Source organism: Danio aesculapii, chromosome 19, assembly GCF_903798145.1.
Source record: "Danio aesculapii chromosome 19, fDanAes4.1, whole genome shotgun sequence".
Taxonomy (NCBI): Eukaryota; Metazoa; Chordata; class Actinopteri; order Cypriniformes; family Danionidae; genus Danio; species Danio aesculapii.
In genome coordinates, this window is record NC_079453.1 from 8,636,389 (window position 1) to 8,661,577 (window position 25,189).

The window sequence follows — 25,189 nt, forward strand, 5'->3', positions numbered from 1 at the left end:
ATTTTTTTCTCTCGCGAAGGGCTGTCCGACTCCGCTCGACTACACTTCCTGTGGATGAGGTCAACATTTTAACTAGCTTGCCGCCAAAACCACTTCCGCTATGTGAGGTCGTTTATGTTTAATGAACGCAAATAAATGTTCGTTTGAGGGTTAATTGTGTGATTGTTTCATATTTATAAAATGTATATGAATATTACTCATCTTAGTATATGAAATAGACGTCGACATATTGTTACCTTCTTCAAAATGATAGTTTGTTGGTCATTCTAAAACATTCTGGTGTCTGACTTAAATGAAATAAATGTATAATTTTATACACTGAAATTATGAAATATAAGTGTTTACTGTTTCAAATAACTTTTATGAAAATAATATATAAATTATATATAAGCTATATTATTCAATACAACGGATAGTTATGTAAATTAAAAAACAACTACTTCATTTTCAGACCTGTATCAATTCAAAATAAAATGAAATTTCAAAAAAGTTCATTCATTAATTTTCCTTCAACTTAGTCTCTTTATTCATGAGGGGTCGCCACAGCAGAATGAACCGCCAATTTATTTAGTATATGTTTTACACAGCAGATGCCCTTACACCTGGAACTGGGAAACTTCCATACACACTCATTCACACACATACAATATGGCCAATTTAGTTTATTCAGGTCACCATTAGTGCATGTCTTTAGACTGTGGGGGAAACCAGAGCACCCGGCGAGAACATGCAAACTACATACAGAAATGCCAACTGACCCAGCTCAGCGACCATCTTGCTGTGAGGCAACAGAGCTAACCACTGAGCCACAATGTCGCATAAATTATCATTTTAAACCTTTTGTTGTCAAATAGACAAAACATAGTGGGTTAAAAGATGCTGGCAAAATATAAAGTTTTTAATATTATGGTACATTTATTGAAATGTGTTTAATTTAATATGTGATAAAATTAATATTCTACATCTAATATTCTATGTGAATGTGTAGTTTTGTAATGTACTATTTTAACCATTTTAATATTGTAATATTCAGATGTTAGTTTAGAAAAATATAAGACTAAACAGAACAAGATTTATGGGGGAAACTAATTTAAGCAATTACATATGAATTGCTCCAATGATTGAAATTATGTATACACTATGTATGAAATATTTAATATTTGTATTACCGAGTCTACAATTTTTTTCAGTAAACTGCTGCTTATTCTTTATCATTCTTAATATCCAGTAATCCACTCTAATAAATGCAGATATTCCAAAAACAAAAAGAAAATATGTCTGTGTTTCTTATACATTTAATAAGCAGAATATGGAATCGAGGATGCTATTGTTAGTGATATGATTTATAGTAGATCAATGTGAAGATACAAATTGATGTTATTTTATTTTACAAAAAATAAAATTTGGCGGCGACGCAGTGGCGCAGTAGGTAGTGCTGTTGCCTCACAGCAAGGAGGTCGCTGGTTCGAGCCTCGGCTGGGTCAGTTGGCATTTCTGTGTGGAGTTTGCATGTTCTCCTCGTGTTTGCATGGGTTTTCTCCAGGTGCTCCGGTTTCCCCCACAGTCCAAAAAATGTGGTACAGGTGAAGAGGGTAGGCTAAAATTGTCTGTAGAGTATGAGTGTGTGTGGATGTTTCCCAGTGATGGGTTGCGGCTGGAAGGGCATCCGCTGTGTAAAAACGTGCTGGATAAGTTGGCAGTTCATTCTGCTGTGGCGACCCCGGATTAAAAAAGGGACTAAGCTGAAAAGAAAATGATTGAATGAATAAAAATTGGCAATGGATGACTGTCCGGACATTGGATCTGAGGGTTGGGGCCAATAACGGTAAAAAAGTTATATATTAAAAATTACATAATTATTTTTTAATTATTAGATTATTTTGCTATCAAACAGAAAAAAAGTTAATTTAAGGATATGTCTTTGCATTTATTTAATTAATGTGAAAAATAATCTTGTACTAATTCTATTGGGTAATTTGAGTATGTACTATTTTAATAATTTTAATACAATAATAATCAGATTTTACAGAATAAAACATATGGGGAAACTAATTTAAAGCTCTATTACACATTAATTGGTCAGATGCTTGTAAAACTCTTCAAAATTGATATTTTATAGCTTCATATTTGTATTGCAGTCTGTTATGTTTTCTTTATATAATGGATTTTACTTTTTTCATTCTTAATACCCAATAATTAACCGATTAAAGTCAGATATGCAAGAGAAAAAATAAATAATATGCCTGTCCTCTCTGAGCTTCTGTGTTATATACATTTAATAAGCAGAAAATTATATAGGCTATTGTTAGAAGGATATGATTTTTAGTAGGTCAAAGTGAATATATAAATTGATATTTAAAATATACAAACCCGTCAACGTATTTACATTTTACAAAGAAATAAATAAAATTGGCGATGGAAAATGTGGACACTGGTTTTCTGGAGCTGAAGGACGGTTTCTCCGCCCGCGTTGGGCGTGGCTACTGTTTACTTTGTATTGATTGGATACAATCCGACCAATGAGCGGCCAGACTGAGAAGCTACACACACATTTTCAATTTGAAATCTAAACGGCTACGAGAGATTTGTTTTGCGCTGGTTGTGTAATTTGTGTTTTCTATAACTACATTTCTCAGATCTGCATATAAAAGGTATGTTTATTTCTTATTTATCTGTAAACACTAACCGTAATCATGAGAATTGAGGATTTTTTATGTGGATAAAGCGTGTTGTGTAAATATGCGCGGTATTTTAAAGTTAGGTTGAGTGAATGACGTCGGCTAAGCTCTAATGTTTTCAGTAACGTTACGTGAATGTTAACGTTAACTGTTTTTGTTGCTTCACGTTAAACTTGTTTTTCGGTAATTTTTTTTATCCGCTATTATGGACTAATTTGATTTTGAACTAACGTTGACTAACCCTTTTAATGTTTTTATGCTTTTTACTTTTTAAGTCTAATCAATCTTTTTTAATATTTTGGACTCTTATTTTGGGTTTGACTTCAAGAAGAACTGAAAAAGATCCATGAACAAAGAGGTGAGACATTAACATTTGGAAATTCCTTGAATACAGGCTAACAACTTTAAAGTGATGACTGAGGTAAAGCTGGTTTTATATTTGCCCTTTCTGCTTTAAAAATATCATTTCAGAAAAATATTCTTTGCAAATTCTAAATAGGATAACCATATTAGCAGCCACTGACTATCAAAGACAACATTGTTCACAGTCAATTTACTAATTGGTGTTAATGTTTTGAAATCATACTTGCACTATATTACACTGAATACTCAATGTAGCATGGTAAACAATATAAGGAAAGTGTCACAAGTAGACACTTTGTTCAAAAATAGGATATAATATAATAACAGAACATAAAACCAACTTTACCTCAATGCATGATCGATATATATGGGCTAAGCTACCTGTCACTTCTGTTCAGTTTAGTAAATATTATGCTCCATATTATGCATGGGCCAGTATACGATTCTTACTGTATGATAACCTTGAATAATAATATCAATGGTGTTGTGATTGCTGCTCTAAAATATATTCTTTTTAAAAGTCTGGGTAAAAAAACAAAAACTTTTTTCCCCTTTGAACACAATATATTTTATTTTGAGAAGCATTTAAAATATTTTCTAACAGTATCTTTCAGGTTAAATTATTTAAATGAATCATTGACTTCTGCTGTTTTCATTAGTTTCAGAAACAGATTTCTTTGCAATTTTAAAAAGGCATATATGGAGATCTTTTCTGTGGATTTTTTTTCTGATCTTTTTTTTAATGATATTGATTTAAACTTCAGGTTCACTTGTTTAAACTGGTATATGACACTTGATGCTGCCGACTGCTAAAATAAGAATAAAACTGCTAAAAACAGGCCACAAAATAGCTCTAGGTCTTTAAAATTCCAGATATACTTTTTTTTTTTTTTTTTTTTGAAAATGGACAGAAAAGTTATGCGGTAATATGACCTTAAAATGTCCGTAGACATATTTCACTACAACCTCTTTTACTTTAAGTTTCTGACATGTCTTTGCTATCATGTGTGTATTTTAAAAACACTCTTTATTTTTATTATCTTGTTATTTTCTGCAGAACACATCTCGGCTCCCTGTTATGTCAGGGAAACGGGCTCACACCAACAGCACTGATGGGGAACAGCAACAGCCTGCACAGGTTCGTTTTAGTTCAGATTTCCTTATTTTGCACATGTAATCATTCAATCACTAAAAGATTTACATGCATCAACACACATCATGTTTTTTTAAATATGCTTATTTTAAAAACAATTTTTCTGCAGAAAAAGATGCGCAAGGTGGAGGTAGAGCCATCTCAGAGGTTCAGGCCTGCGGCGAGTGTTGCACCCCCAAGACGTCCTGTAGCAGTCAAAGCTCCTGGTAATTACATGGAAGTTTTAACATCTTGTTTTTGCATTTGATGGAGATTTTATTAAAATAATTAATGGGGATTTCATGTTGTCTCTCTTCTTATAGTCAAACCTCTACGTCCAACTGGAGCTGCAACAGTGGCTGCTGCTCCTGCAAGAGGTATTGCAAGACAAGTGCAAAATTTAACTGTTAAGAAACGCAAGCAAACACACCTTGATTAATGTTTTAAAAAGGTCACTTTACATAATTGTATTCTATTTTTATGTCTTAATAATTAAGTTTTTAATCATAATATTTCATTTATAAATATTAGTTAAGTATTTTATAGTTGCATTTTAAATATGCCAAATTAACATCTGTATTAACTTTGCATCAAGGTGACCAGAGAAGACCAGTTGCAGCAGTCGCTAAAGGTAAATAATACATGGGTAAATGACAATATGTTGTGTTTTTTCTTGTCTGCATCAAATTATTACAGACATTTGTTTTTTTGTTTGTTTTTTTATTATTTAAGGCTGCTGTGTGATTCTTAAGAGGCTTTAAAATGTCAAATGTGTCATCGAATCTCATTCTTGCTGTAAATTAGCTTTTTTGGTATATAAATATGGTCATGATAAACCTGGAAAAGGCATGGAATTTTGACATGACATTTTCCAGACCTGGAAAAGTTTTGAAAAAAATAAAATGATAAACCCACAAAGTTTTGGAAAAGTCATGAAAATTTGTGTAACAAATTCCTATACTTAACTATTTTTCAGTACAAATTGAATTAAATTATTTGATTTCAGTAGTTTTTCCATTATTGTTCTTTTAATTAGTGTATAAATTATGCTTAATGTGTAGAGTTAGTTGTTGCAGCCTCTTTGCTTCTCAGTCCTTGCCCAATCAAATGCTTCGCATATGTTTTTTTTTTTTTTTTTTTCTTTTTTCTCAACATATACATACTTAAGCTGTTTAACGTTTAAGTGCCACATTATGTAAATCTTGTTCTGGTCATATATACTGTATCATTTTTCCACTTTCAGCCACTGCAGCTGTGTCACGAAGGCCAGGATGGGACCTGAAAGGCAAAGTCAGCGACATGGAAGCCAAAGTTCAGAACTATCAGAGCAAAGTAAAAACTGTAAATCAGGAAAACGAGTGTCTGAAAGACTCCATAACCAAAGCCCAAAGACGCACAGCTGATATTGAACAGGAGAATAATGGTCTCAGAAGGCGTCTCGGGTGAGTTTGTAAAATAACTTCATAAGAACTAAAAAAAAAAAAACTTATATTTGTCTAATAATATCTCTGATTCTATTGAAGCGATTGTGAAAAGGAGCTGGTGAAGCTGGCCACTGTGAAAGATGACCTGGAACACACCTCCAGAGAGAGAGATGGCCTTCAGAAAGACCTCAGCAAGTTGACAGAGGAGCACAAGGTTTTGGAAGGACTCAGGGATCATTTGGAGTCGGAGCTTCGCAACATACAGGTACACATCTATCAAGTTATGGGGTATGGGAATCTTCCCATTAAAACAACTGGAACAAATCAGATTACAAGGTTGTGCTACAAATTATCAATATACATAGTCAAAACTGAATAAGAGGTATGGTTGGCTTGTGCTTTTAAAATTTTCATTATACTAGTAATGTTACGCTTGGGATTTTAAGGTGGCATTAGTATAGCAAACATATCCAGGGGCAAAACACTTGAAAGCACTGTGTTTTTCTTCCAGATTATTTTGTCTATGTATTATGTACACTACAATAATATTCAACACATTTGTTTTATTGCTCCAGAAACACTTCTTTTGAGCTTTTTGGGGGGGGTTATTCATGGTCGGCTAGTAAAGTAATTTGTTCATTCTAATAAGTTGTCAAGGTGACAGGGTGGCTAACTGGTTAGCATGGATGCCTCACAGCAAGAAAGTAACTGGTTTAAGTCCTGGCTGGACCAGAAAGCCTTTCCATGTGGAGTTTGCATGTTCTCCCCATGTCTGCGTTTTGGCATCAATTCTGACTTATTAAATGCAATCTATCTGTTGTCTTTCTCAGACTCAGCTCGCCATTCAGAACTCTGCGTTGGGCCGGTGTCAAGACAGTTTGAAGGAGAGCCAAGAATTGGCCAGGAACCTTGAGGAAACTGTGGCCCGTCAGCGAGAAGAACTCCACCTCGGAGAAATGGAGCGAAGGAAACTCCACAACACCATTCAAGAGCTCAAAGTAAGAGCATGAAGAGAATTTTATTTATAGAGCAATATAAACTGATGTGTTCAAATATTATAATGTATAACATGAAAGACTTTAAATATTCGGGCCCCCATCATCCTTGAGTGAAGTTGCAGTGAAGTTGCTTGGTGTTGCACACTGCATTTCATTTGGAGTGACTGATCCTTATGCCCTAATCCAGTGTTTCCCAACCCTGTTCCTGAAGGCACACCAACAGTACACATTTTCAATCTCTCCCTAACACACCTGAATCAACTTATAACATCAGAAGAGACTCAAACACCTGAAGTTAATGGGTCAGAAAAGGGAGACATCCAAAATATGTACTGTTGGTGTGCCTCCAGGAACAGGGTTGGGAAACACTGCCCTAATCTCTTCAAAGCGGTCACTCTGGAGGGAAACCCTTCAGAATGATGACATACTTTGTAGTGTTGGTTCAGTGTCGACACCTTGTGGACAAAATAAGATTTGCAAAAACTATTCAAGTAATATGTTCAAGCTGAGAACGTGTACTCAGTGTGTGTACAGTACTAGATGTGCATAAATACCTTAATTAATCCTCACCTTTCACCTTCTTAGGGCAACATCAGAGTGTTTTGTAGGGTTCGCCCGCTGCTGACAGGAAATCAGTCTGATATTCTGCACATCCAGCTGCCTGCCCATGACAACAAGGCTCTCACACTTGCCAAAATGGAAGAGGTAAATGACACCTACCATGTTCATGGGGCCTGGACCCTGAAGCCAGTTTCCATTTAGTTTGCACCAATTCTGAGTTTTGGGTACCATGTTCTCAGCTCGGCGGTTTCATAATGTCATGGCAAGAAAGAGCGACTAAAATCAAACTGCCTTCATGTTACCTAAAGTTAGAATTAGAACTTTGTCTTTGTAGTATTGTACAACAGAATGTGTTTGTTAGCTCTTAGACACCAACAGCAATAAGAAATATAGAACAAAAGTATCAACAATAAACCAAACACAAGATTAAGGTTAAACTAAACTGAAATTTAACTAGCTAGCCAGCTAGTCCAGCTTCATGGTACACCCCCCTGGTGTCATTGTCTTAAAACGAATCTAAAATTCCTGCTTCTCTTCCTCAGTCTCACACAGGTCGCACCACTGACACACAGAAGAGCTATAACTTCAGCTTCGACCGTGTGTTTGGGCCTCGTTCTTCTCAGAGTGAGGTTTTTGAAGAGATTTCCCTGCTGGTGCAGTCTGCTCTTGATGGATACAACGTTTGTTGCTTTGCTTACGGCCAAACTGGCAGTGGGAAGACCTTTACTATGGAGGGGGGCGAACAGGAGGACTTGTGGGGTGTCATTCCACGCGCTGTCCAGCAAATCTTTAAATCCGCCAAAGCACTCAGTGAGCAAGGCTGGCAGGTACGGTCTACAGATGATCATATGACCCAAAAAACTAGTTGATCAGCTTTCTTGTTTGATATAATTTCTTTTCAGACATGTGAATGTTATTGTTTGTTCTCCTCATGGTTTGTTTCTGTGTGTTTTTAGTACACTTTCACTGCCAGCTTTGTGGAGATCTACAATGAGACACTTCGAGATCTTCTCTACAAGGGTAAACCTAACAAGAGACCCGAGCATGAGATCAGGAAGGTCTCCAACAATGAGATCACGGTTACCAACCTGACCTACCAAAAAGTCAACAATGAGGATGAGGTACTGTGCAAAAAGTGGTTTTTGTTCCCCACCATGATTTTTGTGATTCTATTAATGCAGTTTAAAGGGATAGATCACTCTAAAAAATGACAATTCTGCCATTTTACTCGTGCTTAACTTGTTTAGTTGAACACACAAGAAGATATTTTGAAGAATGTTGGAAACCATTGACGTTCAAAGTAGGAAAAACAAATACTGTGGAAGTCTATGGTTACAGGTTTCCAACATTCTTCTATTCTGTTCTGTTCAGAACAAAGAAAATTTCAAACTGGTTTGGACCAAGTCAAGAGCGAGTTAATGATGGCAGAATTTTTATTTTGGGTGAACTATCCATTTCATTTATTAGATTTTGTTATGCCTGATTGTTATAACAAATCCAAATCATCAATTTGCATTTATTTTAAATTATATTGTTATTAAATTATAATTTCGAAACCAGGCATGATCAGACCGTCTATACCAGATGTCGAATTAGACATTCTAGGTTGACACATTCATATTTATTAAATAACGAAGAGTCACCTAAATGTAATAACTGCCAGACTGCTCTCACCATCAAACATATTTTGTTGTAATGTAGAAGTTTAAATTCCGTTAGACAGGATTTTTATAAGGAGAGCACTTTGATGGTCATTTTTAAAAAGGTACCACCAGGAAGAGTTTTACATTTTTTTAAAATCAAAAATAGAACTGAAAAACCATATTTGTTTTTATCATGTAATATTTTAATGTATATCCATTTGGCCATGAAATAGCCAAAAGTTGCTGATGTGGCAATAAATATGTAATAAATAAATAAATTATATTATTATTCTTATTGGTCATATACCATAATAATTCACTTGTTTACTCAATATTGCAATAAGAAATTATACCTGCAATTTCCATTAAAAAATTTTTTTAATTTATGTCATACATGCTTGTTGCACTGACATTACACACCTTTTTTTTTTTTTTTTTTTTCCTCCAACTCTCAGGTGCACAACTTGATCATGTTGGCAAACCAGAACCGCTCCACAGCCCGCACGTGCATGAACGATCACTCCTCACGTTCTCACTCTGTGTTCCAGCTAGACATAGAGGGGGAAAACACAGCCAGAGACTCCAAGTGCAAGTGTAAGAAGGACATATTACAAGCAGCTACAAAACTTGACGGATTAATGTGTTTCTAAAAGGGAGTAATCATTATATTTTAACATTTTATGGGACCAAGTTGACCTCATTTACCTCCTTCCTCAAATTTGGGTGCTAAATTTTATGAGTTTCTTCTGTTGAACACAAAACAAGATATTCTGAAGAATGTTTGGGGGGGAACAGCAATTGATATCCATAGTAGGAACAAAAAATACTATGGAAGTCAATGGCTGTTTTTCCAACATTCTTCACCATGTCCTCCTTTGTGTTTAACAGAAAGAAACTCAAACAGGTTTGAAACAAGTGCATTTTATTTTTGGGTTTACTATCTTTTAAAGGGTCAGTCTTTCTTGGGAAAAACAAATGATGATAATTATTAAGTCAACATTTCTGTCTCTTCATTGAAAGTCCCAAACTTTCGCAATGTTCATAAAGTGATCAAAAATCTGTATGAATCAAACCATTTAATCCAAGTCTTCTCAAGAGACAAATGCATTATGAGTCCTAAATAAATCTGCTTGTTATAAATTCTTCTCTTCAGAAGGTTTGGATTTAAACCCCTTGATTCATAAGAATTATTTATGTCTGAATTAAAACTCTTCAGTTGTGTTTCAAGTGTCTTCAGGGTTTGTTACAATCAAAGGATGAGTAGCTGAATGTTAGTTCCGCAGTGAACTAACTTTAAGTGCCTATCTTTAAATGTTTATTGATTTGTGTTTCAGCCATGTTGTGTCTGGTGGATTTGGCTGGTAGTGAGAGAGTGCAGAAGAGTCAGTCTCAAGGAGAGCGATTCAAGGAAATGACCGCCATCAACTCCTCCCTCACCAACCTGGGAATTGTGATCGCTGCTTTGGCCAACAAGGTATCTTTTTAACTGAATATAACCCAATGCTTGGGAATTGAAGAATGTAACACTGACACTTACCTTATTCTACAACGCGGAAGTCAACTCTCTTCTGCGATCATTTTAGGACTTCTGAAATGATCACAGAATAACCAAACATTGTGAATGGTCGAACTACTTTTGTAACAAGTGTGTTTTTGACAATGTGTAGAAATAATACAAAAACAAAATTCCAGTTTGCAACATCAATCAGCATAACTTTTTTATGGCTAAAACTCAATAGAAAAGAGTGAAGCCCGAAGTCTTGAGCCAAATAACTTTCCAATGGCTGCTCCCACTCGTACGTAAAAAGGAATAAGGTCAATGTTTATTTCAAATCAAAATACTTCATGTATTGCAAGTATTAAACGAGTCAGATGAAAGAAATTACTTCACACAATCATCGTCTTGTTCTTTTCAGGACAGCTTTGTTCCCTACCGTAACTCCAAACTCACGTACCTCCTCCAGAACTGCCTCGGAGGCAACAGCAAAACGTAAGCAGAAAGCTCAGGTTTTACCCAATATCACATTTTGATGGTGTTTAAGTATGTAACTTCTATTTCTTCTGTGCAGTTTGATGTTTGCGAATATTTCGCCTGAGGAAGAAAGCTTCAGTGAATCGCTGAATTCTCTGCGCTTTGCCAGCAAGGTAGTCATCTAATGTGATCACATCTGTGTTTTTATTTGAGTTTGTGCAAATTTAAGGTGCGTCCCAAATGACACTTTATACACTATTCACTTATACACTCAACATTGTAGTGTATGAGGTTAATGTTGTCCCAAATGCAACACTAACGTTTAGTTTTTTTTACTAAATGGAAATTCAAACTGTTTCCCAGCTAACGTTTATCATTTGCCAAATTAGTGAAATAAACTACCAAATATTCCCCGAGTACATCCGCATTCACAGTCAGCAGGAGGCATAATCACTCGTATAGGAGAATTCTGCTTTCACAAAACAAAGTAAATAAATAAATCCAAACTCAAAGCAGACAAAAAAGGTCTTCTCCTTCATCAGTAGACCTTTCCCTTCTGCTACACGAGCAAAGATGCGACAGTTTAAGCGTTCAACAATACTTGTATTTTTTTTTTTTTCACAGTTGAATGAGATGCAGATGCAGTGTCAAGTTGAAACCACTAACTTGCACACACAGTGCAGCTCATCGTTGTCCGTTACATAGAAGTAGACCAATAAAAATAGCTTGGAGGCGGGGCAATCGTTACAAGTTGCTGTTTACAAGCGCTCTATAGCTATGTTTCCATCTACCTAATTTTTTGCGCATTTTGGACATGCGCATGAAAAAACGGCTGATGGAAGTGCCATGATGCGCATACATTTTGAAAATGCGCATAAAAACGTGCGCATAACTGAGTAGGATAAACTTTTTATTCGATAAGGAAGGATGCGCACAAACTACGATGGAAACGCTTTTACCGCACAAACTCCAGTTTGCACATTAAAAAATGTCATGTGATTTCGTTATAAGAGATCGTGTGATGATAATGTGTGTAAATGGACAAACCAGCAAGCTGAGCACACTGTAAACCATCTGAACTGTTGTTTTGGTCATCATAAAATGCCTTAACCGTTTCAGTATTAACGTTATTCTATTATTAATGACCTCCAGAAGCAAGAGCGTCTGTGCTCTGCATCTGACACATTCAAACGCCACTGTGTGTTCACTGCGTGTCAGGATTGCCTTTCATTAGATGAAGAAAAGATTGACGCAGCTTCACCTACCACAGAAAATCAGATTTTACTGTTGATATTTGGTGCCAGATAATCAGGAAGGGACGATTTTGTTCGCTTTGACTCGTTGGATGGAAACGCTGCTTTATTTGCACATCTTTTATGCGATAATCCAGTTTTGCGCATAAAGATCATTCGCATTTTTTGATGGAAACATAGCTTGTGTCTGGATATCCTTTTGCTTTAGGGCTCACTCACATGAATGCGTCTTTGCTTCTAAAAACGGGAGGCAATGGTTCAGAATGGTTTGAAAAAAGCGCAGCATAAAGCATGAGGATATCCGGACACCCTAAACAGAAAGTTCCAATGGTTGCCAGGCCACTGAGTTCCTCAGATTGGTCCACTGCAGTGACAAGGGGTCTAAAAATGTGATGTTTACCTGCACAGTGCTTTGAAAGATGCAAACATAACTATCGAATACATGAGTTAAGTGTGTGTTTACATTGAAAAACAAATAAATGTAGCATGTTGGAAAGGAAAAATGCATTCTGTGTGAACTGCCCCCTAGGGCTTATTCAGACCGGACGTGTCTTTGCTTCTAAAAAAAAAAAAAGTTCACCATGGGGTCAGAAAAAGCAGAGTGAGAGGTCCATGTGATGTGATATTATGAATGCTGTAATACCAACAATAACAGACTCATTAGAAATAGGAGAACGATATGTTACAAGCACTTGAAGAGACATTAAGTCAGTATGTCTGAACAAAGCCAGAATGAGCGCCTCCTCCAACTAAATAGACAGAAGTTGCGCAATGGTTGCCCTGCCTGCAAGTTCTTCTGACTGGTCCAACCCTGATACGCACCCCTCACTTTTAGAGACAGACCATTTAGAAGCAGGTGATTAATAATTATATGAACGTATGATCTCATACAGCAGTCCCCCCCACTTTTAAAATGTCCGCTACGCCCCTGCATAGAATAGTCTGTAAGTATGCGATTTGCAATGCACCTATAGCCTTTTGATCTTTTACAATGGTTTACATCTCATTTATTGTGTTGCAGGTGAACGACTGTGTCATCGGAACAGCTTCTGCTAACAAGAAGTAGCCTGGCTGTCATCTCCGAACATCTGTTTTAAAGCGTTTTTAACTTTTACCTGAACTTCAGTTATTCATTGTATATTCTCATCTCCCTCCATATTTTATATTTCTGTTATGCTTTTTAATGTTCAGTCTCCCTGACAAAGTTTTTAATGTTTTGCAACCATCAAAAGCATATTGTAATTCAACTTTTCAGAGATATCAATAAATGTTTCATTTTGGCTTGTAATGCAGTGGTGATTGTGATGCAAAGTGTGGACAGTTTTGGAAATGCATATGAAATTTGGTCCTCTGTGTTTGTGGAAAAGGCTAGTACAATTAAAAACAAGGTAACCATTAAGTTGGACACTGCTTTAGTAAGACATATTTTGTTTTTGTAAAAAGTATTTTGGTATAATGTTGTTGTTGTTGTTGTTGTTGTTGTTTTTAAGTAATATTTCACAGTACGTGCATTTTAATGTATTTTGGATCAAACAAATGCATAAATGGTACATATAAAACCTGTACGTGTGTTAACGTTTGCTATATTTTATCTATATATGTTCATTTAATTTGTAAAGCATAGTATAGGAAATTTATTAAAGCAACATAAAGCTAAGGACAAAATTAAAAGACTAAAAAGTCTTGGTTCCTCTTAATTTGTTATGTGTGGATTTGGATGAAATGTTTCTATTTATTTTATTCTATAATACTCTGGTAGCATACAAAATACTGACATTTAGATCTTGTTTTCCCACCCATTTTTTTTTTTAAGTGGTCTTAATTTTTCTCATAGCTGTGCATGTACGCTGCATTTTTTTTATTGTATATACAGAATGTTTAACAGTCAAAACTATTACAAAACACAAAACGAGTTAAGTATATTGAGATGAGTCTTTAATGTACAATTTTAAAGTATATTTCCCTAATTTTAATTATTGACTCTAGATTTAGTATAAGTCTAAATCGATTTTAAAGTGATATTCTCGACGTTGTTATTCCAAATAGCTTATTTATGTCGAAATTATGTATATTAAATGTATGTTTTCGTAATGAGGTAAATTTGCTGGTGTTGTTTAACGGCGCTTGTTGCCATGGCGATGCAGAAAAGGATCCAGTGTTTGGATTCCTTTTCCGTCGGCCGAGTCTAGAGCAGCTGTCTGGGATTTCTTAAAGGCGAAACCAGACTCAACACCCGATGTCGGTCCACCATTACACTCGGCGTTCCCGCACGGTGGGAAACGGCAAGTTGTCACAATGAAAACCCCTCGTTTGAGTGCCTGACGGAGAAATTTTAATCGGTAAGATATGCCGCTCGATAAATTGAGGCTGATTTGGGAAACAGTCCGCTTCTGTGCTTCTTAAGGCCACGCACGGTCGGTTTGGCAGCAGCTGGCTAACGTAAATAAGAGCAGAACCCCCCTCAACACTGACGACAACACAGAGAGGGGCTGTGGATATTTATACGTGGCGAATTAGTTTAATACACGCTGAATGCGAGCATACGACAGCTGCGGGTGTGTGTTGAGCAAACACTAACGACATTTTTAACAGCAAAATATGAACGCATCTGAGGCGTTATAACCGGATCGAAGCAAAATAATAGTCATTATTAGTGAACAGAAAGGCTATTTAGCATGCTTGTAAGGTGAAATTATAAAAAGTGAAGTGTTCATGTAGTGCCTGGTCAATGCCCCTTGTTCTTTGGACCTGCAATATCGTTTGCTGTGTGTTCAAAGCGAATTAGGGCACATTTCATCAAAAATAATGTTGTAATATGTTTGTGAAACATCAAAACCTCAGCAGCTTCATGTATCGCTCTCTATTGCAAAAATACTTAATAAAAATGAGAAGAAAAAGAGACCTCTAAAGCTTTGGTTTCTGCTCTGAGCTTTTAAAAAATGTTTACCTTTAACCCAAGCTAACCTTTTCAAACAGCAGAGTTTAAATTCCAGGCAGTATGTTTCAACATTATATCCCTCAATGTTTTAGAATTAGGATTAATCCTTCGTATTTTACCTCACACAACCTGAACTAGCTAATCTAGATCTACTTCTAGATGCTCCAGATGCGTGTTTGTACATTTGGAGTTAAACTCTGCAGGTCAAGGGCTCTCTAGGACCAAGTTTGGACACACCGATAGGCTATCGAAACAATTGGGTTGAATGCATCGTTGACTGTCTCTGGAAGTGGTTGAACCAGTATTACATTTCTGCAACCTTCATCAAATACACGTCTTTAATTAGCAAGTGCTCCTTCAGATCCTGCATAAGCTGCAGTCACACTGGACTTTTCTTCCCATAGACTTCTATTCATACACATGCTGATGCATCATACCGGAAACGCAAGCTCGTGCGACAGGTTTTGCAGTTCGCTGCATTGGAAAGTTCAAGCTTGGTGAACTCTGACCTGTGAAATCGGATCACTTGACTGCGTGAGACCAATCGAGGATCAAAACATGGACAAAAAAAAAAGTAAAATATGGAACAATCGCTTGTTTTTTTTTAAATGTCTAATAATCTTGTTTAATCCCGCCCCTTTTTGCTGCGCCGTGTTACAGAATTTTACAAGCTCAAACTCTAGTGTGACTGCAGCTTGAGTTGGGTTTAATCAGGGTTGGAGCTCTGCAGGATGTTAAATCTCCAGGAACACGGTTGAGCACCCCTGTTTTAGACCCATTATTCAGAATTATCCACTGATTGGATCAATAAAAATGCGTCTTAACACCAGGGGCCTGTTTCAGTAAGGAGGTTAAGTGAAAACTCAGAGTATTTTAACCCTGAAATGAGAGAAACTCTGGGTTTTCCGTTTCAAAATAGCAGGTTTGTCAAACTCGAGAAAGTAGGGTAAGTGTTTCTGAAAGAGAGGTAACTTTAACTCAGAGTCAGTTACCATGGTAACTTACTCTGTGAACCTGGTCAGGAGCAGGTTTTATTCTCTAAACTCTGAGTTTCTGTCGGTCTCCTCCCCCTCGGTGGAAAAGGTTTGTTATAAGAGATGATGGTGAAAATGTGTGTGAACAGACAAACCAGCAGGCTGAGCACACTGTAAACCATCTTAAAAGTTGTTTTGGTCATTCTAAAACGCCTTAACCGTTTCAGTATTAATGTATATTATTAATTACCTCTGGAGCATGTCAAGAGCGTCTCTTCTCCGCGTCTCATGGCTTCGAATGCCACTGCATGTTCATTGTGTGTCAGTATTGTCTATTGAGGCGCAAGTACATTTCTTAAATAAAGAAAAGATGGACGCAGCTTCTTCTACCACAGTAAATTCTGTTTTTACTGTTGATATTTGGCAGTAGATAATCAGGAAGTGAGGATTTTGTTCTCTTTGATTCATTGGATGGAAACGCTGCTTTATTCGCACATCTTTTATGCGTTATTCCAGTTTTGCACATAAATTTAATTAATATATTTGGATGTAAACATAGCTATTGCCTACATTTCAGTTACTCAAAAAACAAAGTCACGTACGAGAATGGCTTGTCCTTTTTAAAATAATAATTAGCTTAAATTTGCTGACCTTCAACATGTACTGTAACTAGAATAATGGGATTATTACTCGTTCTATAACTATTTTTTAGTTCTGCTTACATTCTAAATGTCATATCAACCTCTATCACTTAATCAATAATAGAGGCAGACACACAAGTGCACTAAATCAGCATGTATAAAAAATGTGGGAATGTGTGTAAAAAATTAATAAACGTCACACATAACATTACTTATTTTATTATATCTAAATATTTGAATACTTTAAATGTGGTGTTGCTTTTTTAAATATATGGTCATATTTGCTATAACTTCGCATTAGCACATCAAGTTCAGCTGGTGAAAGAAATGCTGATCTCTTTTTTTTTCAGATGTTGCCATGGTCACTCGTAATATCTGTGCTCCATTGATAATGCCTTTTTATAGTTGCGGTGTGTGCTCTTAACTCTGAGTTGGTCTACTCAAAGTTAATTGACCCAACTCAGATAAGCTATTCTGAAACTGAAAACTCCGAGTTTTCAATCTCTCAGTAAATAAACTCAGAGTTCAAGTTTAATGAGTTGGTTGAACCTCCTTACTGAAACAGGCCCCAGCACTACACATTATCAAACTCTTCTTAAACAAACACACCTTCATCAACTCATCAGAATGTCAAAAGCCAAAACCTGAAATTAATTTGTCAGATAAGAGAGACATCCAAAATATTTACTGTTGGTGTGGCTCCAGGAACAGCATTGGGAAACATTGACCTAGTGTAAACATGCCGTGTATTCGGCACTTTTAAACCAGATTGGCAACCAAGTTCTGCTGCTGTGTGAACGTTGACTGAGTAACGCAAGTTTGCACTCAAATAAACTATTATGCAATGGCTATTTTTAAAGGCTCATCCTCTTGCAGGAATGCAGTCAGCCACAGCGGACCAGGGCTTTGGTGACTCCGCGGGTTCAGTGGTGCAGGTATGCTTCCCCAGAGCGCAGACCTCAGTTCTGGATAGCCTGAATCGTCAGCGCGAAGAAGGCCATCTCTGCGACCTCTCCATCCATGTTCAGGGCCAGGTGTTCAAGGCCCACCGATGTGTGCTGGCTGCTTCATCCCCTTACTTCCATGACCAGGTATGGCCTCCATGTCCATTCGTGCCCTGTTTGTTGTTGAGACATTTATTGAAGTACAGTAACATGAAACATCATGCCCCCTTGGTTACTGTTTCTAGGAATATTTCTTATTCAAATACTGAAAACTAAGAAATAATCAGATTGTGATGTTAATATACATCAATGTTTGTTTTTATTATCCTATTGAATTCCATATACACTATTTTAATTATGTAGACATGCAAACAGTTAACAAAGTGAAGTTTATTTATAAACTAATTTCGAGAGGATCACGTGCTTATGATTGTTCTCAGCTGCTCCCGCATCTGCTCATGATTGACACTCCAATCAGATGATTCCTAACTCACTTTAAATAACCAGAGTTTTTCTTATCCCAATATCTTCGTCTTGAAGAATTCCCCCCTAACCAACCCCTACCCCCCCTCCTTTCCAGATGGACGACACAGTGGCCCATTGATTAGCACTGTTGCCTCACAGCAAAAATGTCTCTGTTTAAAATCCCTACTAAACCAGATGACATTTCTGTGCGGAGTTTGCTCGTTCTCCCCGTGCTTGTGTGGGTTTTCCTCGGTTTCCTCTCACAGTCCAAAAAACATGCAACCTAAGTAAATTGAACAATTTTGTATGATACACTTAGCCAAGCTCTTAGTAAGTACACCTCTCCTCAGCCATGCATATCCGTCATTAGCCAGAAATAAGCCGGGGGAGTTCATCGAGATCTACCTGAGCTCAAACTCCCCTCTCACACTGCAAACGGGAGAGAGCCCAGCGCTCGAGGATCTCATAAGCTCAGGGCTCTCTCCTGGGACAGCATGCCTAGCATCATCAGCTAAGTGTAAACTCTTGAAACTGCCCAAAGATTATACAGAATAAAAAATGAAGGATACTTAGGAAGGTACTAATGCAGGGCATCCTGCTCCCAATTGGCCACCATTTATCCAATTTTAGCTCCATCAATCTACAACTAGTGTTTAGTCAGTCTTAACACCTTGATTAGTTGGGTCAAGTGTGTTAAATAATGGTTGGAGCGAAACTCTACAAGACGGTGGGGCTTCAAAATCACCCCATGCCCTTAAATAGTGTACTATTTGAGGGAGCAGTCATCTATAGTGGTGTCTGAAACCATAGTGGATGTTCACTCCACTATGAAGTGCACTCAATAAATCCCAAAATGCACTGCGAAAACGAATGTACAATCGGTGTACACGCACTGGCTAGAGAAAACCCACAATGCACTGTCAGAGTTTGCACACCAAATAATGTTCTGCGTCATAATTCCTATCTATGAGAATGTATCGTCATAACAGAAATCAAAATATTAAATTTTATTACTAATAGACAGCATGCTAAGTGTGAAATAACTATCTCAGGGTCTGACCAAGAATCTGAAAATCTAATTTGTCTGAGGGATTAATCAATCTGCAAAGCACAAATAAAACAGCATCCCTTCTGGAATTCCAGTGCAATCAGTGCTCAAATTCACTTGTTTTAATTGACTGCTTTTAAGTGGACTATTAGCTGACTATTGTAGTGAATAGTGAATGAGGGTATGGGGTGATTTCAGATACAGGAACAAGTCTGGGAACCCGTGAACCAATTAATTAAATAGTGCGTAAATGTTGAAGTATTGATTAAATGTATTTTTATTAGCCATTCACAGTATTTGATTTTGCTTGCAAGGTGCTGCTGAAGAACATGTCCACGGTCTCCATCCCGGCCGTCATGGACCCTCTGGCCTTCGAGAGTGTCCTCAGCTGCGCTTACACCGGCCAGCTGCGAATGCTTCGTGAAGACATCGTTAACTACCTCACTGTTGGCAGTGTGCTTCAAATGTGGCACATTGTGGACAAATGCACTGAGCTTCTCAAAGAGGGGAAGGGAGGTTCCAGTGGGCCTCAGGGATCCGGAGAAAAGGAGAACGTGGGACAGGGCAGCAGCACCAACAAGGTGGCCCAAGCAGATGGAGGAGAAGCACCTTCTACACCTCAACCTCCCAGCCGACCCTCCTTCAGTGAGAGCCAGTCCCCAAGCAGCACTAATTACTTCAGTCCTAGAGACGCAAACTTTGGCGGGGCCATGGTGACCACCATAGCAGTGGGAGAGGGTGCTGTACACTCCACCCCGTCCTACTGCATGGCCTCCGGTGGAGAGGAAGGTTTCATGATTGAAGATGAAGAAGACGATGATGATGAGCTCTTGTTTTCCAGGAAAAGAGATAGAGGAGGTAAGCAAAAGAGCACCTCTTCTGTCTCTGATCAAGAGGTTGGGGTGAGTGACAGCTTTGGAGTCTCGTCATATCAAGATGGAGATTCCTCACCACCCCAGAAGCACCCATCGTACATTCAGCCGAGCATTATGCCCAGAAAACAGTGGGTGGTGGTAAAGACGGAGCACTCGAGAGATGATGACCTGATCGTAGTGTCAGGAGGAGAGGAAGGAGGAGACGATGAAGAGGAACGAGAAATGGCCATAGTCAGGGAGAGGGACAGGACATTTAACATATCTAATGTTAGAACCCTTTCTGGACTTAGAGAAGATGTTGAAATGGATGCACAGGTGAGTCAGAACTTTTACTGATATTATCAACCAGAATTACTTGCAACATACATCAAGATCAATGAATTCATCAGGGTAAAATGAACTTTCTCCTTTTCTCAAATACCCATAGGTTGACTATTGTCAGTCCTCGGAAGACTACCTCAAATTTGAGAGGGGTATGATTGACCAAACTTCCTCTCAACACCCTCCTGAGAACTCCAGTCAGTGCCCCAACAGGGCCATGTCTGGAATGCTCAGCTCGGTTCAGTCAACGTCTGCCAGAGCTCAACTCTTCCCTCTGGATATGCAAGGAAACCAGATTCTTCTGTACAATCAAGCTGCCCTGGAGTCTACGTCTCCATTAGGCCTCACAGGGGGAATGTCCGGGGTGTCTCTAAAAGGAAGTCTTGAACACGGAGCGGTCCACTTGCCTAGCCAAGGGGCTTTGGGTAGTGGTATGGAAGGCTTAGACGCCGGCTCTGCTGGCAGTTCAGGCAAGGTCTTCATGTGTCATTGTGGGAAGACGTTCACTCACAAGAGCATGCGTGACCGCCACATCAACATGCACCTGAACCTGCGGCCCTTCCACTGCCCTGTTTGTGCCAAGAAGTTCAAGATGAAGCATCACCTCACAGAGCACATGAAGACCCACACCGGTCTGAAACCCTATGACTGCCATGGCTGTGGGAAAAAGTTCATGTGGCGCGACAGCTTCATGAGGCACCGCTCACATTGCGAGAGACGTGGCAGGGCAGAGAGAGGATCTGAGAGGTCGGTCATCTCTCCGCCACATCACCTGAAGCTCCCCTCAGCTAGTGAGCCCAATCAAGGTGGTGCCGGCGCTAGAAGTGGGCTTCCTATTTTGTCTCCACAACATTCCATCAGCAGCAACGGTGTCTCATGTCTCAGCATGGCTGCATCGGGGTCTCTTTTAGGAATGAGCTCTCAGAGTGGGTCGCACAGCCTTGCTTCTGGCATTCTGGGCATCGGTGGCAATCGTAGTGGGTGTGTGGAAGACGTCTGTGAGGAAAACATTGACGAGAGCAGCGTCACATAAGAGGTGACCCCTCATGAGATGAGTGTCCCGCAACACCAGAGCACTTGTCTTTGGTTTACCAGGGACTACCATGCACAGTTGTCTCAATTCTTTACCTCATGTCGGTGAGTGCGCCATACAAGATGTCCCACGTGTGTTTAAAAATAATACCCATGACCAAGTGCCCATTGCTAGCTCACGTATGTATCTACTTAAAGACCAGGCTGCTATGGTGACTATCGAAACCATATCCGGGCCAGGAATATGGGAAGGTCGCCATCATTTTTAAAGCTGCCTCACTAGCACAGAACTTTTGTTCACTGTTGCTCTAAAGTGCCATTCCGTTATGTTGTCCGATATTATGTTGTACAGAGGTGTACATTACTGTAACTCATTTGGTCCGCTCTTGATGTGAAGTTTTATTGTACTGTCACAACTATATACAGTATACTCAATCTTAAATGTGTTGATCTGAAAACAACACGACTTCCAGTGCTGGTTTCCTAAGGCCGTTTCACACCAAGAATAATAACTATAACGAAAACTATAAATGCCCATTCACACCAATGACGAGGACTATAATGAGACCTGAGGGGTTATCAGGTGTTGAGCTTGGTTTTGTCTGCACAGGTTTTTATAGGCTGCCACAGATGAGCACGGATTAATTTATTTATCTAAGATTAATCTGCCATGTCAGCAACAGTGGCTATATTCATGGAAAAAAAAACTGTTGAATTGAATCATGTAAACCACAATTTCAATGCAGTGGTCCCTTGTTATTCGCGGGACATACGTTCTATAAATAACCCGCGATAAGTGAAATCCACAAAGTAGTCCGCTTTATTTTTTACAATTATTATAGATGTTTCAAGGCTGTAAAACCCCTCACTACACACTTTATACATTTTTGTCAGACAGGCATTAACATCGTTTAAACACTCTCAAAGTGTCGGCACCAGTAGTGTGGTGGTTGGTGCGTTGACACATGCACTCCGATGCTCACGGCAACCCAGGTTCGATTCCGCCTCGCGGTCCTGTGCCGATCCTGCCCCTCTCTCTGCTCCCCATGCTTTTTGTCAATTCTCTCTACTGTCCTATTGAATAAAGGTGAAAACCCCGAAAAAAATAAAATTAAATAGTCTTAAATAGACAAAATGTTTATATATATATACATAATTTTTTTTGACATTGCGATTTGATTTATGATTTAATTCAAGCTTCAGCTCAATAATCTGTAAGCCGTGGCAAAAATTCTGCTACAGCTCTTAAAAATTACCTAGTTTTGTTCGGTGTCTGTGACCTTGAAACCAAAATATTCCTACATTACAATGCTGTTTTTTTTAAAATATTAATCTATTAATGTTTCTGAAGCAGCAGACGCCATAATCCCACTGACACGCTTTCCTGTTGGTTTTTTATTGTGGCTGTAGCTCAGTTGAGCAATTCTGACTAGGCAGAACGAAAGTGTTCACTCAGTTGGCTAGTTATAAAGCCCCGGTCAGATCACGCGATTTCGACACAATTTCCTTGTCGAAGAGTGTTGTGGGCAGTCGTAAACGACAAATGGATGTCTTGACGCAAGATTCAATCGTTTCTTCTCGTGTAATGTGGCCTAGTTTACGATAACCAATACCATGTCTGCAATGCCTTGTAGAAAGGCTAGCATGTTTAATTTTCTGAAGCATAGCAGACTGGTTTTAAAGCACTTCACCTCAAATGTTATTCGTTATTCTTGTTTACATATAGATTTTATATTGCAGCCTCTTGCGATAAACTAATCACAACGTTTCAAATTACGATTTTGATTCATCGCACAGCCCTACGACAAGGTATACACCAAGTCAACTTTAATGGTTGAACAGCAAAAATCAACATCCTTTAAAAAACTTGAACATGTAAAGTGGCATTTGACAAGACTCCAACATTGTTTATAGTAAACAAAACATTATAATGCGTTGGTGTGGATGCTAATATAGTTATTATACTTAGCGTTTTTGGTGTGAATTGGCATTAATTACCATTCTATAAAAAAGTTTCCAACACAACTACAACTATAATGGCACAGAGTTACAATATTGCTGAAATTGCTTTCAAATGTTGACAGCCAATCAAAATCCATCTCACTTTAAATACATTTAAAGCTGCAGATGACAAACCGGCAGCATATTGTTATAAAAATCACAACATTATTGCTTGTGGCTGGAAGGTGATCCACGGTGTAAAACAAATGCCGGAATAGTTGGCGGTTCATCCCGCTGTGGCAACCCCTGATAAATAAGGGACTAAGCCGAAGGAGAATGGATGAATGAACATTATTGTGGGTTTGTGTTGACGCTTATCTATTGAATTATCGTTCTTAGTGTGAACAGGTCTATAAAGCTTGAAGGGCAGGGAAGCGCAGGGTTGTGTAGGTAGTTGGATCACTATAAATAAATCAACTAGCAGTGCTTTTGGCTTTATGTATCTCCTTAAAACTACCATAGACTTTGAGTGGGATGAATAATAGGAATATGGAGGACAACTGAAGCACTCAGCATCCAACTACTGAACTCCTGCGGTATATTAGATGTAGCCTATATTGTACTAGTAGTGATAGTTTAAATGTTTGCCTTCCATGAAGGCCTGAGACTCGATTTGCAATGGGAAAACGAATGGATGAAAAGCTTGAATGAAGTATGCAAATGACAAGAGCGAATTAGCTCAAACGTCTGCAACTGCCACGATCATGTAAGACAGAAAGTTGATTCTGCAGACCCCTGATTTGGGTTTTAATCGCCAGAGTGGATGTTTGGATGGTAAATGCAGTGTGCGGTTATTGCCTTGTACCACAGATGAACATATTCACCACAAAAAAACCATATACCTCAAAAGATTTGCGCAAATATTCACTATATTTACAATAACTGAACTGGGATCTGAAGATTGTGGATGGAATCATGTATCTATCGCTTTTCCGCACATTCTTCTTACTTTTCTATCAAACGTGTGTGCATTTCAGATTAGAGAACGATGAAGTAGAGAACATTTGAAGCGTAATTTAAGAGTAAAACCAGTAGGTACAAAAAAAGCATGATTCGTCGAGCAATCTGGTTAGACATCGGTATTTTGTATTGATAAATAAACACTATTTGTTCCGTCTACAAATGTTGTGGTGAATCTGAAGTAAATATAAGATGGGCAGTAATAGTATAAACAATTTCCTGATGTGGACAGACTGTCAGCTGTTTCACAAGACTCGAAACCTGCAAATGAAAAAGAAATAAAGTACCTTCCTTGTGCGCAAGTGGTGATTTGTTCTTTACTTACTGCCGTTTTCAAGCTAATTTTCTGAATTTTTAACTTTCTGTTTCTCATATTTCAGAGTATTGCAGTGATGGATCAATATAGACATTTTGGCAGATAAAAACAAGTGATGAAGCAATATACAGGGTTCTTACACCTATTTCAACTTCAAGTTCCAGCATTTTTCAAGCACTTTCAAGGTGAATTTTTATGCTTTTCCAGCACCTAACAACCACGGTAAACTACATTTATATATGCTGTATGTACTTTTTTTATCTTAAATCCTCTCTGCTATTTTAAAAAACACAATATGGCATTTCAATTTCAATTGCTGAATACTTTGGAGCATAGATTTAAGATAGTTCACCCAGACATTATTTTTTAACTTTAGGTGGTTTTGAAAACAAAATTTATCTGTGTTGTTTTCATTCTCTCGTACCCAGACCTTTACATTTTCACAGCTGTAGCTCTCTGTCATTTGAAGGAAGTGATTGACAGCTAATGTTAACCAATCCATTCGCGTTTTAGAGCAGTAGGCCAATCAGAAGAGCTTTAAGGCAGACAGACATTGCGGGCTTTGTTTACTGCAGCAAGTTGACATGTCAGCTGTTTTAAGCTACACAGATCTATCTATATCTATCAATCTATATATATATCTATATCCA

At 38.1% G+C, this 25,189-nt stretch overlaps 2 protein-coding genes across 7 annotated transcripts; both read left to right on the top strand.

Annotated features, from left to right (window-relative positions):
* Window positions 1–26: 26 nt before the first annotated feature.
* On the top strand, window positions 27–13,587 carry kifc1 (kinesin family member C1). 5 transcript variants are annotated; one of them, XM_056479393.1, is made up of 17 exons: window positions 27–112; window positions 3,005–3,036; window positions 4,099–4,179; window positions 4,304–4,400; window positions 4,497–4,550; window positions 4,769–4,804; window positions 5,417–5,615; window positions 5,697–5,862; window positions 6,428–6,595; window positions 7,181–7,300; window positions 7,699–7,983; window positions 8,113–8,277; window positions 9,255–9,393; window positions 10,134–10,273; window positions 10,716–10,789; window positions 10,869–10,944; window positions 13,046–13,587. In XM_056479393.1, exons 2-17 carry the CDS (start codon window positions 3,025–3,027, stop codon window positions 13,088–13,090), a joined length of 1,857 nt encoding a protein of 618 aa, XP_056335368.1. In that variant the 5' UTR covers window positions 27–112; window positions 3,005–3,024; the 3' UTR covers window positions 13,091–13,587. The 5 variants fall into 5 exon arrangements, with proteins under 5 accessions (XP_056335368.1, XP_056335370.1, XP_056335366.1 ...); XM_056479395.1 differs by having other exon boundaries at window positions 3,008–3,036; XM_056479391.1 differs by lacking the exon at window positions 27–112 and adding an exon at window positions 2,522–2,651 and having other exon boundaries at window positions 3,007–3,036.
* Window positions 13,588–14,239: 652 nt separating this feature from the next.
* Window positions 14,240–24,715, top strand: zbtb22b (zinc finger and BTB domain containing 22b). 2 transcript variants are annotated; one of them, XR_008839464.1, is made up of 5 exons: window positions 14,240–14,363; window positions 17,454–17,668; window positions 19,349–20,224; window positions 20,337–21,367; window positions 24,604–24,715. XR_008839464.1 is itself a non-coding variant. In XM_056480026.1 (4 exons), the coding sequence occupies exons 2-4, from the start codon at window positions 17,456–17,458 to the stop codon at window positions 21,261–21,263; spliced, it is 2,016 nt and encodes a 671-aa protein (XP_056336001.1). In that variant the 5' UTR covers window positions 14,240–14,363; window positions 17,454–17,455; the 3' UTR covers window positions 21,264–22,629. The 2 variants fall into 2 exon arrangements, 1 of the variants encoding a protein (XP_056336001.1); XM_056480026.1 differs by lacking the exon at window positions 24,604–24,715 and having other exon boundaries at window positions 20,337–22,629.
* Window positions 24,716–25,189: the final 474 nt, after the last annotated feature.

Coding starts and splice junctions, on each gene's coding strand:
- kifc1 (XM_056479393.1), top strand. Junction 4,805..5,416: donor AGTTGCAGCAGTCGCTAAAG/GTAAATAATACA, acceptor TTCCACTTTCAG/CCACTGCAGCTGTGTCACGA. Junction 10,274..10,715: donor TCGCTGCTTTGGCCAACAAG/GTATCTTTTTAA, acceptor TGTTCTTTTCAG/GACAGCTTTGTTCCCTACCG.
- zbtb22b (XM_056480026.1), top strand. CDS start 17,456: ATGCAGTCAGCCACAGCGGACCAGGGCTTTGGTGACTCCGCGGGTTCA. Junction 17,669..19,348: donor CCCCTTACTTCCATGACCAG/GTATGGCCTCCA, acceptor TTTGCTTGCAAG/GTGCTGCTGAAGAACATGTC. Junction 20,225..20,336: donor ATGTTGAAATGGATGCACAG/GTGAGTCAGAAC, acceptor AAATACCCATAG/GTTGACTATTGTCAGTCCTC.